The sequence below is a fragment of the Notechis scutatus genome, chromosome 1 (genome assembly GCF_049901735.1).
Source record: "Notechis scutatus isolate UNSWTSFEM ecotype Mainland chromosome 1, rNotScu1.2, whole genome shotgun sequence".
NCBI classification, from domain to species: Eukaryota; Metazoa; Chordata; class Lepidosauria; order Squamata; family Elapidae; genus Notechis; species Notechis scutatus.
In genome coordinates, this window is record NC_142009.1 from 88015721 (window position 1) to 88031200 (window position 15480).

General features: G+C 36.2%; 1 protein-coding gene across 1 annotated transcript in view; it reads left to right on the forward strand.

Moving 5' to 3' along the window:
• The window catches only part of SHPRH (SNF2 histone linker PHD RING helicase), a 54717-nt gene that overhangs the window by 23739 nt on the left and 15498 nt on the right, over positions 1-15480 (forward strand). The window contains exons 15-22 of the mRNA XM_087970397.1: positions 6671-6759; positions 9220-9312; positions 9984-10091; positions 11986-12128; positions 12892-13065; positions 13446-13508; positions 13903-14128; positions 15214-15357. Of these exons, the coding sequence (XP_087826523.1) occupies positions 6671-6759; positions 9220-9312; positions 9984-10091; positions 11986-12128; positions 12892-13065; positions 13446-13508; positions 13903-14128; positions 15214-15357 (1040 nt within the window). The remainder of the gene's footprint in view (positions 1-6670; positions 6760-9219; positions 9313-9983; positions 10092-11985; positions 12129-12891; positions 13066-13445; positions 13509-13902; positions 14129-15213; positions 15358-15480) is intronic.

Sequence of the window (15480 nt, forward strand, 5' to 3'; positions counted from 1 at the left end):
AACCTGAAATGTAGGTATTCTCCATCACTGCAGTATCTTTATTGTCAATTCTATCATGGTTGTTCTACCTGTTGTAATTAGTTTGGTTTTCTTTATATTTAATCTTAGTCCCAGTTTTTCTCTGTGCTTCTTGACATTTATTACTAGAACTTGTATATTGTTTGCATTTTCAACTGTCAAAGTAGCGTCCGCAAGCATAAGTATTTATATTTCTTCCTCCAGTTTTAAAATTATTCTTATCTTTTTCGGTCCAACTTTCCTCATATTCAGTATACAGGTAGTCCTCGCTTAATGATCATAATTGAAGCCTTAACACTAATTGAAACAGTGGCTTAGTAGAAAATCATGTAATCACAACCGTGCTTTAAAGCTAGAAAGAAATAAGACTAATCAGTTTCATACCTTCAGCTTTGCTCTTCTACATATCAAAAGCAATGAAATTGCAGCCTTGGTGCACTGCATAAACAGCTTACAATACTCTTTAAATTGCTGCATCTCCAGTGTTTCTGCTGTGTGAGAGGAGAGTGAAAAAAGCCAACAATTTCTGTAAGCACCCTCTCCTTTGCCTAACCCTTTCCTGCTACCAATGCAATCACATTGTATTGAAAAGCATTGGGAAGCTACAGCTAGTGCAGAGTGCAGCAGCATGGGCAGTTCTTGGGGCTCCAAGAATTGCCCATGTAACATCACTGCTCCGCGAACTGGTCCGTTTCGAGGTATAATTCAAGGCGTTGGTAATCATCTTTTAAGCACATTATAGTATGGGTCCAAGCTACTTGAGGGACCATCTCATCCCATTGGGACTGTCCTGCCCCACCTGTGCTAGCAGAGAAGGCTTGCTGTGGGCTTATTGGCCTGATTATTTTGGCTGGTGGGGTCCAGGAGAAGGGCCTTATCTGCCATTGCATCTACTTTCTGGAACATCTTGTCCCCTGGAGTATGGTCAGTTCCAACCTCCTGACCTTCTGTAAGAGCCTAAAGATCTGTTCTTCATGTTAGCTTGGGGCTCCAATGGGGGAGTATCACACTGGAGTTGATAGATTAACATCTCCCCTTCTCCTGCCCTTTTAATTGGGCTGCAGTATTTGGCTTTTGGTATTAACTTATTTATGATTTTAGCTTTTATCAATTTTATTTTTTATGATGGTAAACCGTTCAGAGCTACCTTGAGATAAGATGGGTGGTCAATAAATTTTATAAACAAATAAATAGAAGAACAGTTTGCTTTCTTGAAATCTCTTTCCACTCTTTGGTTGGGGTGGTGATGGTGGTTGAGCAAATGATTGGTTGGTTGAGTTTGACGAAGGAATTTCAAGAGAATACTGTAATCCGTTTGAATAGCATGTTGTGGTTCCCATCCCCGAGCTATTGGCACAATTCTGTTACTTTCAATATGTAGAGGAGCAAACAGCTTACTTTCTTGCAATCCCTTTCTCTCCAATCTTTCCGTTCTTAAGTGAGGAAAAGGAAAAAAATACATCAGGCACAGAACAATATGTACTGACTAATAGCAATTACATAACTGACAGATACTGTCAAAGTCATAAATGATCCTAATTTGGTCATAATAATTTTTCAGCACCATCATAATTTTGAACAGTCATTAAATGAGTATTCAGTAAGCAAGGACTATCTGTATAGGTTGGGTAAATAGGGGGAGAATATCCAGCCACATTCTATTTGGATTGTGGCTTCCTGACTTATGAATAATAGGTTTTGCATGAAAACAAATGAGGTGTTTTGAGATTCTCATTTTTCTAAACACTTTCCAGTTTGATATAATCAACAGAATCAAAGATCTTTCTACAATCAGTGGAACACATATTGACTTCTTGGTATTCTTTGGCTTTCTCAATTATCCATTGTTCAGCAGTAATAATGTCTCATGTTCTTTGGCCTTTTCTAAAGCCAGCTTGAACAGGAATTGATGGAATATCTATAAAAATATGGCAAGAAGAAGAGCTTGTAAAGGTTTTAACCAAAAGGATGACAGCAAATCTGAAAAATTACAGAAGCCATTGAAGAGGTCAGTTTTCATACTAATTCCAAAGAAAGGATAGTTGAGTATGCAACTATTGTATAATACCTTTAACTTCACATTCTAGCAACATAGTGCTAGATTATAGCCCCTTATGGAAAGGAGATTCCAGACATTCAAGCCATGGAATGTGTTTAGAAAAAAATATCCATTTGTTCTGACTTCGTAATGAATAGGATGGTGATTTAACTTCTTCTAGTATTAGTAGGGAACATTTGTTCAGATATCCAGTTTGCTTTATTCAGTTTTTTGGTCTCTTTTCACATTCATCCTTTGAATTCATTCCACAGTTCTTCTAGTTCCCTATCTATGAGATTTAAGCCTTCAATATGATTTTTGATGTTCTCCTTAAAAATGGTGGCTATATGCTCAAAATCACATCATGGATTCTGGTTGATTTTCTATTTTTTCACTTTAGCTTAACTTTGAACCTGCACATGAGAAGTTCATGCTTCTTTTTCCCAGTCAGCCCCTAGCTATGTTTGGTGTTATAATTCAGCTCTGCTATCACCTTATACCAGTAATATAGTTAGTTTTATTTCTGCGTATGTATAGTGATGTCCATGTTTAGTAGTGATGTCCATATTTATAGGTATCATTTTGGTTATTTGAAGACTGTGTTAGCAATGAAAAATCATTGGCTGAAATGGATAAGTCATTCCCCTATACAGTTGAATTCCCATATAGTTGAATTATATCTTCATCTTCAATATTTTCCCCTTTGGCATTCCAGTCTCCAGCAGGTATGCTTGCATATTCTGTTAATTTCAAATTGGACTTGAGCATTAAACTCATTAACCTCCTCTTCTTTTGCTTCAGTAGCTGGAATATTAACTTTGATAATTTTCATATTAAAGAGTGATCTGCAACATCTAAATCACACTATTAAATCGTTAATTGCACTGTGATCGAGTATTGTTCTTGCTGCATCTTACCTAACTGAAAGCTTAGTGTGTTCTCTATTTTTATGCCCAAATAGTGAACAGTATAATCTTCTTTCTGAAAGCACCCAATTTCAGTCCATTTAAATTCTCTGATGTCTAAGATATCAACACAATATTTAGTTAACTTCATTTCATCTTTCAGTATGCTGAACATCCCCATATTGATGCTTTTTAGATTCCATGTTATGACTGTAATTTTATCATTGTAACTTCAGATTTTTTCCCCTGCATGAAATGATGGCATCTACACTAGATGCCCTGAAAGCTTTAAATTAGCCATGTCATGAACACCCTTAGTAATTCAAAAGATTCTCAGCATTTCTGAGCTGCATGTTGAGGAGCATCCAAACTGAAGGGGCTTTCATTCAGAACTATATTGTTAGTCAGTTTATCTTGACTATCCTGTACAGTATGAAACAATGCCTTTGTCATTGTTACTAAAGTAATCATCTGCCTCCAGCATCTTCTATGTTGCTGCTGTCCAAGGTAGGAATCTGCTAGTTTGGGCAACTGGGTAAGCCTTCATGCCTTGAATGATCTTGCTGGGATTTTATACACTTGGCATACATTCCTGATGTTCTTTGCTCATCCTTCCTAGGAACACCCCCCCCACGCCCTATTGCTGATTATAAAACACATTTGTTAAGGCATTGGTCTTATATGTTGTTTTAATGGCTTTATGAAACTTGAAGCAGCTTCAGCTTTGATCTAAAGTTCACTGGATTTCTTTAAAATGAAGTGAGAAATATTTTTTTTTTTTCCACAGTAGTTTGCTGCCGTTCCTTTAAATATCAAGTGAATGTAAACTCTGGATTTAAATGCCAAAAGGAAACGTTACTCTTAAGAAATAGCTTTTTTTGCAGTTTGTTTTAGTTGAAAAACAACAAATGAATTTATGAAATCAAAAGAAAACTCTCACGAACCATTTCCAATAAATTTAATCCTTTGTCAGGAAGTACATCTGTGGAGATTCTCAGTCATCTAGGTCATAGTTGTCTCAATTTTTTTCCCAAAAGGCAACTAGACAGTTTTCTCCTTGAAGAAGAATAGTATAATGCATTCATAGATACCTGTCATAGTACCTGCTCTGGTAGCAAACTTGGGGAAGAAAATAATATCCTATAATTCTTCCTGCAAGGAAAAACAAGGAAATGAGAGCTGAAAGACCAGATTGAAGTAGGAAAACCATAATTGTGTGTCTTAAACCATGTGCTCTGCCTTTCAGCATAAAATACAGTGGCGTTTCAAAGTTTGTGAACTGTATGGATTTTCAATATTTCTGCATAAATATGAATCTAAAATGTGATCTGTTCTCCAAATAAGTTCTAAAACTAGGTAAAGATAACCCAGTTAAACAATTGTGTCAAAAAATACATTTATTTATTGAGGAAAATAGCAATAGCACTTTAGACTTATATATTGCTTCACAGTGTTAAGTGGTTAACAGAGTCAGCACATTGCCCCCAACAATCTGGGTCCTCATTTTACCAACTTTGGAAGGATGGAAGGTTGAGTCAACCTTGAGCCTGGTGAGATTCGAACTGCAGGCACTCAGCAGTCAGCAGAAGTAGCCTGCAACACTGTGCCACTATGATCTAAACCTATTTCTGTATGTAGTAAAAGTCACCATTTTGACTTATTTTTCCAATTGGTCTTTATTTATAATTTATAATTGGACAGTGATTTCCACCTCTGATCAATGTCTGTTAGAAGGGAGGAAAAAGAAATTCCCAGGAACACATGGATTTGGATTTAGGAAATCTGGGTTTTAATACGTCAACTTGTGAAACTTTGGAAAATAATTCATTAAAGGATATAAGTGCTGAGAAGAGAAGGAAATGAATTCTTGGATCTTGAGTTCTAATGTGAGGAGATTATGTCAGGATGTTAACTGTCTATTGAACTGACAGTGCATAAGCTTAATCTGCTCAGAGCTGTAATAATAAGTTACACAGTTTAATGTTATCTTGACATGGCAGTCCTCAACTTACAACTATAATTAAGCCTTAAATGTCTGTTGCTAAGTGAGACATTTGTTAAGTGAATTTTGCCTCATTTTACGATACTTCTTGCCACAGTTGTTAAGTGAATCGCAGCAGTTGTTAAGTTAGTGACACGGTTGCTAAATGAATCTGGCTTCCCCATTGACTGCTTGTCAGAAGGTGGCAAAAGGTGAATACATTACCTGGGACACTGCAGCTGTCATAAGTATGAATATAAACTAATTGTTAAGCATCTGAATTTTGATCTCATGATGCTGCAGTGGTTGTAAGTGTGAAAAATGGACATAAGTCACTTTTTTCCAGTGCTGTTGTAATTTTGAGCGGTTACTAAACAGTTGTAAGTCAAGGACTACCTGTAATTTCTTATGAACTGGCTTTAAATAATGTTTCAGCATGTTGTTGTGTTTGTATTTTTCAAAGAGATTGTATATTTAAATATTGATTGTTTATATTTTTACCATTTCAGCCAGATAGTTTTGATAATGCAAGGGAACTGTCTTGTCCAAGTCATTCAAGCTTTAGTATAACTTTAACTAATAATGTAATAATATTTTGCATGGAAGTTACAATTACTGGCAAGTGGAGTTCTCAACTTTAGAGTTCAAGTGCAATGGGAAACCACAGTTTCCTTGGACATAAATAAACCTGCCTGAATGTCTGATTTATATATTTCCTCTCCCCTCTATATTTTCATGATTGTAAGGAGAGGATTTGAAGTTTGTGCTTAAAAAAACACAGTTATACATTATATACCTGCTTTGAAAGTTATGATTTGTTTAACTTAAAGAATAGGTCAGAATCTGAAATCCAACTTCGATAGCAGATTCTTTTCAATATCAGGCACATTGGAATATGTTTTAAATTTGAAGAAAGATTGAACTGATTTGTTTGAAGTCATAAAATTAGAACAGAAAGAGGAACATGGATATCAATTGATAGTGGTTTCCTATTATACTTGAATTGGGCCTGGTTCATTGTTTGAAGAATAGCACAACTAATCACTAGTACCTGCCCTGGCCCTATTTTGTCTTCAAAGATAATAATAGTCATCTCCTGGTGAAATTTTTTCCAACTTCAACTACAAGGCATGCAAGAAACAGCAAGGACAATACTTTGAGAACCCGCAAGCAAAAAGCAATTTTCACAAATTATATAAAGCTGTTATTTGATCACTTCATTTACCTGGGTTTTAGTAGAAAGATTATAGCAACAGAAAGAATTCAGTAAAAGCATTCCACAAGTCCATTTGGTAAGAAATTTGACTTACCATCTGGTAACTGAAACAGACAAATGTGTGGCAGATTCACCTTGAACTAGCTGAACAAGGGAGAACTGGCAGGGCAAAGATGGAACTTCGGATTTTGGACATTTTGGTTTGTTAATTCCAAAAGAATTCCCTGATTAATGCTTCATATTATTTCTCCACATCCTCTTCAGTGAAGAAAACGACTCAAGAAATGTCATCTTTTTATTATGGGAATAATAATACTGTGGTAGACTTTTTTAAATTTCATTTTCAGGAGTGAAAGTTTGATAATTCAAGTCCTTTTCATGTGTGCATCGTGTGTATATTTTTTAATTTAAAGGTGCTTCTTTAAAAAATGGTAGTAATAATGTATATATAATTTTATGTAAGCAGAAAATAGAAATGCAATGATCTAATCTGAAATGTGCTAATTTTTCAGGAGAATATGCTTTGGCAGCAGATTTGTACAGAGAGGTTCTACGTTCCTCTGAAGAACATAAAGAGAAGCTCAAAACAGATTCATTGCAAGTATGTAACTAATTTGAGGTTGGTTTTTTTTGAAAGAGCGCATAGACTAGTACATGTGTTAAAACCTAAATCTTTATGAATTCATTTATGAATAAACAAGTATGGGGCAATTATTACATCTCCATTTCATTTTGTTTTGCAATTGTGATTGATGCGGAGGGATCTAAATAATACTGTTAAAGAACAAGGCATAAATGTCTTAAATAAATGCAGTTCTTTCTTTAGAACAAAGTGTACATATATAATATTCCACTTAGCATTCAATTACTTATTTTAGTTTAATTGGAGTGTGGTATTTTAAAAATCTTTATGGGTATTTTTGAAAGGATTGCACCAGTCTATTTGGAACAGGGTACTTTACAGGTTTTCAAGACTAGGGTCAGCCCTTTGACCATGCCAGGTCAGGAAACAGGTTCCATGAAAAAACGTCAGTATTCTGCTTTACTGATATACAGGTAATCCTTGACTTAGACTATTCATCCAGTGACTGTTCAAAGTTATAGCAATGGTGAATGAAGGGATTTACAACTGGTCCCTGAAGTTGCAGCTCCTGCAACATCCCTGCTGTTAGGAGGTGATTACTATCTGGACGATTGGCAACCCTTTTCAACTTACGACCAGTTGCCAAGCACCCCATGATCACGTTTGCTATTCGCAACTTTCTTTGCTGACTTCTCTAGGAAGTCATTGGGAAAGCCAGCAGGGAAGGTTACAAGTTGCTGAGGTAAATCTCCTCACCCTGCCCAGCTCCTCTGGGGCCCTTCTCAATTGCCCCTGCCGCCCTACACATCATAGACCTGCTGCCCCCAGCTAATCTGCACCATCTTCTGCTGACACAGTATGCCAGATTGGCTTGATGCAAGGTAGCTGCTGGCCATGCCAGGCCTTCTCCCTGCTGGTGCCACTCTCCAGATTGCATGCGCTGTTCTACAAGTCACATGGCCATTTTTGCGACACCTGGAGAAGATGGCCACACTTGGCCAGCAGCTGCCTCACAGGGCCAGAACAGCCACACCTCATCAGTACTGAGAGCAAGAAGATGGTGATGGTCAGCTCAGGTGGCAGGGTCCCTGGTGTTCAGGGTGGCAAGGGTGACTGCAGCTAGGTCTGGGCTGGGGTGCTTCCTGTGATACAGCAGTTGTTGGAGCTTCTCAGGCTTTGCACTATGCTATGTTTCTAGGCCATGTTGCGGAAGCTTCCAGGGGCAGCTGCAGCTTCATGCTGTGGGGCAGCTCAGGGATTTTTTTAGCTCCAGTCATGGTATGCCACGAAGCACCGGAGCCATGTGCTTCTGGGGCTGCTTGCTACCCTGCAAGGCAGGATGCAGGGTGCTCAAAAGAATAGAGATGGGGGGCATAGGCAGTTAGAGTTGAAGGAGAGACAGTCTCTTACCTTGGAAGAACAAAGGCTTAGGGCTGGGAGGGTTCAAGTTTGGGGTGGCTTGATCCTTATCTAATGGCTAGTGAAATTTGCTGAATGATGTAGTGTGGAGTGCCAGGATTGCCATCACTAAGCAATGGGGTCATGTGATGTCACTTTATGGCAGCGTCACTTAGCAATGGAAATTCTAGTTCCAATTGTAATCATGGGTTAAGGACTACTTGTGTTCTTTCTCCAAGGTCATTTCTGTGGTTCTCCATGGTTACTGAATTGAGTTCAGTAATTTTCTAGAACAAATTATTGAATCAATTTGTGTGGTTGTATATCTCTATTTGTCATTGTCCCGGTGACTGATATATTTGTATACACGTGTTTGACAGCAATAATTTGAAATGATGGTTCTTTCATTTCAGCTTCTGAATGCTTTGAAAGCTTTTGAAAGAAATAATGTGTGTTTTCCAGTTATTGATTTACAGTATTTATATCGCTCCATACCACACATTTCCATTTTAAAAGCCTACTTTTTTTCCCCCTCTCCATTTCTTTGATGTGGCTATTGGCAGGGTTTGTGAAGGTCAAACACAGAATCTGGAGCAAAGAATGCCATGAATTCAAGGAGCCCACCGCTCCCACCTCCCAGCTCAAATTTTGCACTTTTAGTACACTATTTAAATTCAGCAGTGAAAATATTTTCATCTGTTCAGAAATACATGTTTTGGACAAAAGAGGCAAAGTTTGACTTAGGGCAACCATTTTAAAACCTTTCATTTTTCTGTCTATAAAATCCCTTCAAATGAACAGAATTTTGCATTGCATCATCATCCATATTTCTTGCAACTCTCACAGACCTTTACTTTAAAAAAAATAAAAATAAAAGTTACATCATTGACCATACAAAATAACCATCCTGGTCAATTGCCCTGATCTGTAAATGTGTATATACAGTGCTGCACAACTAAAAGTAAGAAATTATGTTCTAAGTTTCCTTAGTGTGCAAATCTGTTACACATTAAACAGTTCCCTATTACAGTCTTCAAAATATAATTGGCTTCATGACAGGCATATATGTTACATTGACAGAGACTTCATTCTACGCACAATCTGATGGAACTTCTGACGGCAAATCATCCTGGGATACCACCCACTTTAAGAGATGGCAGACTTAAGGAAGAGGTACTTGTTCATTATATACATTTCAGGGTGTGTATGAAGGAATGCGAATTTTCAAAATAAAAATAGATAAGTTGTGTCTACAAACATAGAACATTTCTATATGGGACATTTCATGATAAAGTCTAGAGTAATAAATCTGTATTGCTTCCAGGGCTAGCAAAAATTTTTCACGGGGTTAGGAACATGGTGCTCCTGACAAAAACACCCATGTCAACTCCTAGCTTTTTATTATTGTTGATGTTTGCTTTCCAGTGCCATGAGGAAAAATGATTTTGAAGACTGGTGAAGAAGAAACAGTTTTAAGCCAGATTTCTCCGTCTGAAGTTAGATTGCCTCACTAACGTCAGAGGAAGAAATTAGAACTATACTGGGGCTATCTAATAGACATTGTGGTTGATACCATGAATAACTGACTCCTCTCTGCCCCAAAAACAATTTTTGTTGGGCCTGCTGGAGTTCAAATTATTCTGTTCCCCTTCTCAAAACATCTGTTAATTATACTTTGTTGTCTTTTATTGAAATCATTAATCAAACCAGGGTAATATTCTAGAATAACTTTGTTTAATTACAGTAATATATTACAGTAATATATCTAAGGAGTAACTGTATTTCTTTGTTAAAAGAGTTTCTGTTAAGGTTATATGACTACCTAATCTTTCATTTAAATGCAGTGCGAACAGCTCCGCCAGCATTACATGAGTAAATCAAACGCAGAAGTTGCTGAAGCTCATCAGGCTTTGCAGCCAGTTATACAGACAATTCATGAACTCCAGAGGAAAGTAAGAGATGGCTGCCATTATTTGATTTAACTTTTTAACTGCAGAGATATATATTTTTGCATCCTTTATTACAGGGCATCTTGAAATCAGGATGTGCATATGTTTTGAATGAGAAAAAAATTAGAAACATGCTCAGATAAGATGCCACATCCCATATAGGAGTTTCACACTCAAATAGTCGTATTCCAAATTCAGAATGGTTTAATTTGAAATGTTTTGCACAGCACAAATTGAGGTTTTGTTATAAGTTTAGTGAATTAAAAATATGGTTGTTTATTAAAGGCTGTTTATTAACAGCCTATCATTCAACAGCTAATTAGATTCTTTAGAAATGTTTAAGTAGTGGTCACATCTTATTTGTTTCCTTTATTAAGAAGACAAGGTACAAAAATATCTAGCTTAGAAATAATTCTAAGACTAATTTAGCCAAATTGTTAAAACACATATTGCCATCATATAGTCAGATAACTTTAAAAATGTTTCCACATTAGAATTATCTGCTAGGACAGTAACTGTGTCTCCAAAGAATTCTTTATAAAAACATAATGCATTTATTATAGTTTCAACTATTGTCTGTCTTCCTAGGTTTCAGTTTAGTTTATGTATATGCTATTATTAGATGCTGCCTCTATACCAAACTGAGAACAGAACAGTACACACCGAGTGTAGTAATTCCTCCAGATTTAATATGATACAGACATCCAAATCACATACTAATCCATCAGAAGCTGATTGCCGTATTAGCTCCTTAACTTATATTTTGCATGAAGCTCAACCATAAGGTAATCTTGGAGCCTCAGCATGGAGTTAAAAATATGTGTATCTTTGATTCCTTATCTACCAGACCAGTTGTGAGGGTCAATACTTTGGATTATTCCTCTATACCCCAAATCAGAAGCTATCTTTACACTAAGGAAACTAAGGACATTTTATCATTTAAGAAAATGTGATATCATACTTACATTCTGCTTTTGCAATGAGCTCAGTTAGATGTTTTAGCCTAACTTCATAAAATTGACATGAGGTAAGACAGTACAGATGGTTGAGCTTCACAGCTCAGCGAGGACTTTGTCCATGCCTGCTGGTCAAAGTCTGACACTCTATTTCTCCATGCTAGAGAGAGCATTGTACAGCACTAGAAATGACAGATGTAGTTATGGAATGACTCATTGAATCATGGAGGCATTCATCTTTGGAAGCATTAGCAATGGATTATTCACAAGGCAATGTCTTTGAATGTGCTGTTTTTCAGTGATTAAAACCTATGCTTCACATAGATCTTGTATTTTTTTTTCTTCAGTAACCACCTTAAGGTATCTGGAGCATTTACTTTTTTTTAAAGCATTTCATAGAGTAGGTGGTGATAGATAGGAATTTTGTAACTCGGTATTGATCCAATAGTAGGAAGTTGTTGTTATAGTCCTTTGTTCTACCAGGCATGCTAGGCACAAGAAAAAATACATTGTCAGACTATTTTTGAAAGGCAGCTTTGGTTATACATGGGCACATACCCTGCAAGATGGAAATATTAATAGCTATCAAAAATTGATACAGATAAACACATTGACAAACATATCTAGAGCTGGATTTTTCAGGTTGACTTAAAATTATTAAGGAAGTTGCTGAAGATTCCCTAGCATAATATTGCATTACATCAGAACTTGTTAAAACAATCTGGGCCTGTGTTATTGCATATCCATGTATGATGTTCTTATTTTTTAAGACATACTACTACTCAGTTTCTCTGCATAATGTATTTTTTTCTTTGATACTTGAAGAAGACATTTTTTTCTCATCATTAGTTTGAGCTCATAGTACTGTTAATGATACAGTCTGGTCCAGGAAAGCATGAGGGACATTTATTTATGGACACAATTTTTCTGCTATACCCCAGATACGCTCCAGTTCACCCTGGTGGTTGGATGTGATTCAGTCAGCAATACAGTACGCAATAGATGAGGAGCTTGTACAGCGAGTACAAAATGATCTAACCAGCAATTACAAACAGCAAATGAATAAGCTCTCTATGGCAGATAAGTAAGTCACAAATAGAAAAAATGTTGCTAAATTTCAACTGCTTCATTGCAGTTATAATGTTGTTTATGGGAGAACTCATGAACATTTGCAATAAGCTTTGCAATATTAAGTGGATCTGTATGGTTTTACATTCATGCTGAGCAATCTTGGCTAAATGTGGGAGAGACATAAGAAATTATCATGCTGGTTGTTAATGTGAAAACTGCATGAGCTGGCTTCTTCATGGTACCACAAGGCCCACTCTAACTGTTTAAGACTTCCAGTGGGTCTGTTCAGGGTAGTTTATCTGTTCAGGGTAGTTTACGTCATCTGTCCATAGCCAGTCAGAGGAATAGTGTTAAAATAATTTAAATTAAATGGAAATAACTTTCTGTCCTGGAACATAAAAACAAAGATGGCAACTATTATGGAGTTGGTGGATATAGCTTTTTTCATAGCACCTCTCTTGTAAATTGATCTGCATGCTCTCTATCTTCCCAACTTTCCTTTTTTTCTGCATAAATATGGGTGTGTGTGTGTGGTGTGTGTGTAAAACCATTTTATGTTCTGAAGGTATAATATGGAATCTACACATATCTAAGTGCATTCCTAAAAATAACTTATTCTGGAAGTTGCTATTTTGTTTAAAAATCTATGTGGTTTATTATGACACCACGTTGGAAATAGCAGATTGCTACCAATGCCCATCCATTTCAGATACATGACCGAATAGATCCTCTCTGAAATAACATTCTAACCTGAATACTCATTTATTTCTTCCTAGATTTCGTGACTGCAGAGGACTGCAGTATCTTCTGACAACTCAAATGGAAGAAGTGAAGAAACTGCAGAAGCAAGTGAGAGAGGCTGTGAAAAATCTGGAAGGACCTCCTTCCAAAGCAGTTATTGAGGCTGCCACTATCTGCCATCTGCGGCCAGTAAGATTGCCACTAAACAAGTAGGTGTAAAAAATATTGGCCATGGCCCAAACAAGCAGAGATTTCATTCTGCTTTTCTTCTGTTTGTTGTGATAAAACTGTCATGACCTTGTAATTGGTGTTATTGCTTTATGACTTAACAAATTCTGGTTGTTATACTGTGTTATGAATTTATTCAGTTAATTGCTTAATTAACATAACATACATAACCGATGTGCAGCTGACACAATACATACATTTTTATCTTATTCAATTTGTTTATATAGAAAAGCACAATTTTTATTAGTTGATTTCTTATTAAAACTTAAAGGGAATTGATTTTGTATATTTCTTTTGAAGAAGCTTCCTTACTTAGCAAGCACCTTTGTTTACTGATCTTTTTGTAAAATTTGTATTCCAGTTGCGTCTTTTGTAAAGCTGATGAATTGTTCACAGAATATGAATCAAAGCTGTTTTCCCACACGTAAGTATTGCTTTCTTTTTTTCATTACACTTAATGACAAAATCAAACATCCAAAAGTAATTACTAGTAAAATTTCTTAAAACACCTGTGTACTTTCTGAATTTTAGTGCTGCAAAAGAAGGATGCATTCTTTTCTTTAGGAGCTATTGTGCCCTTTATTCAGTGTGTACAGCTTAGATGAATTGCTTTCTGTCACTGAGCTCTTTGAAGAAGGAATTATATTTGGGTATGATGGGTTTGTTTTTTGAGATAATGAGATCACATCTCATGCCCTTGTGGCACCTCTTTCCAGTTAAGAAAGTGTATTTTGTTTTGTTTTGCCAATATCTTTGTTTTTATTAAGATGTATAGAATCTTCAGATACGATGACAGCTGTAATGTTTTTGCATTAAAGTGTAAAAGGCCAGATGGCGATCTTTGAAGAAATGATAGAAGATGAAGAAGGCCTGGTTGATGATCGTTTGCCTACCACCAGCAGAGGCCTCTGGGCAGCGAGTGAAACTGAGCGCTCCTTGAAAGCGATATTGTCTTTTGCTAAAGCTCATAGGCTAGATTCCAAGGGAATTGAAGAAGGCAACATCTTCTTGGAACTTTTTGAAGCATGGAAAAAGGAATATAAGGTATAACAAGAAGAAAAAAATCTCAGAAAAATCTTAATATAAAGAATAGTTGCTTGGTACCAGGCACGTGGACAATTCGAGCATAACCTGAAACTATATACCATTGTAAGACACAGATGATCTGTAGATGGTAGAAAAAAACATCGCCACATTTAGAGAGATAGATGGGTTCTTATCGAGAGTAGGTATGCTAAATAGAATAAATCTAGTGTCTAGCATAATTTGTTAATAGCAGGGGTATAAGGCAGAGGTGGTTGTCTATATATACTTGACTTTTAAAGTAATCCTATTGCTCATGCATCAACTTGCTTTATCCAGTAAGAAATAGTTGTTTGGAGTGTAAGGAATTTGAAACTGCTGGCATCAATCAGTATTAAAATTGGGAAACGATTTCTTCATTTTTGGTTGTTTGAAAATAAATAGGAGACTGACTTCCAAATATGTGTACAAATGTATCCATGACATGTGTACAGATATCTGTTTGATTTCCATGACACTATTTATTATTTAAATGTAATTTATATCCTAAATTCCTGCATAACATAACAGTATCATTTGAGATTAAACATCAGGTAAAGTGTATTTCTTCCGGTAACACAATACCAAAAATTTCATTATGAAAAATTGAATGATTCAAAAAGTTCACTGACATAATATGAGTTATGTGCTATATATCTTTAAGTAAGATGTATATTGTTTCTAATTCATATTTACAAATGGGACATAATTGCTTGGATTACTTCTCTAGGAGGGGTTGTAATAATGCGAGTGTCCATGTATGTTAAGGAGATATGTGCATCTGAGTTTGTGTGTGTGTACATATACGCATACATATGCACATATATGAATATATTTAGGTAGAGATTACTGGTAGAGATTTTTTGCATAGTTTTATTGTTTTCCTGTGTTCTTTAGAGATGCAGTTGCTTGTCATATAATGCACACAGAGAGGGAAATCTAAGTTACTGCTCCCTATTCTATTTTCTGCCCCTGTTATTTTAGAATCTGTACAAATGTTGAGATACGTTTTGTTGAACACAACTTGAAGAAATTTTTTTTCCTGATCAAAATAATTAATCTTTCAGTTACTTCATGAATACTGGATGGTCTTAAGAGATCATGTCTCTGCCATTGATGAACTTGCTATGGCCACCGAACGCCTCAGAATGCGTCATCCAGAAGAGCCAAAACCCAATCACCCTGTTCTTCACATAATTGAACCACATGAGGTAACATAATCTGAAACTAAAAACTCCTAACATTCAACACAGCTACAAGTATACGTCAGTGATATTGAAGGTTCTGTTTCAGACCATTGCAATAAAGCAAGTAATGACTTTTTTGGCTTCCCA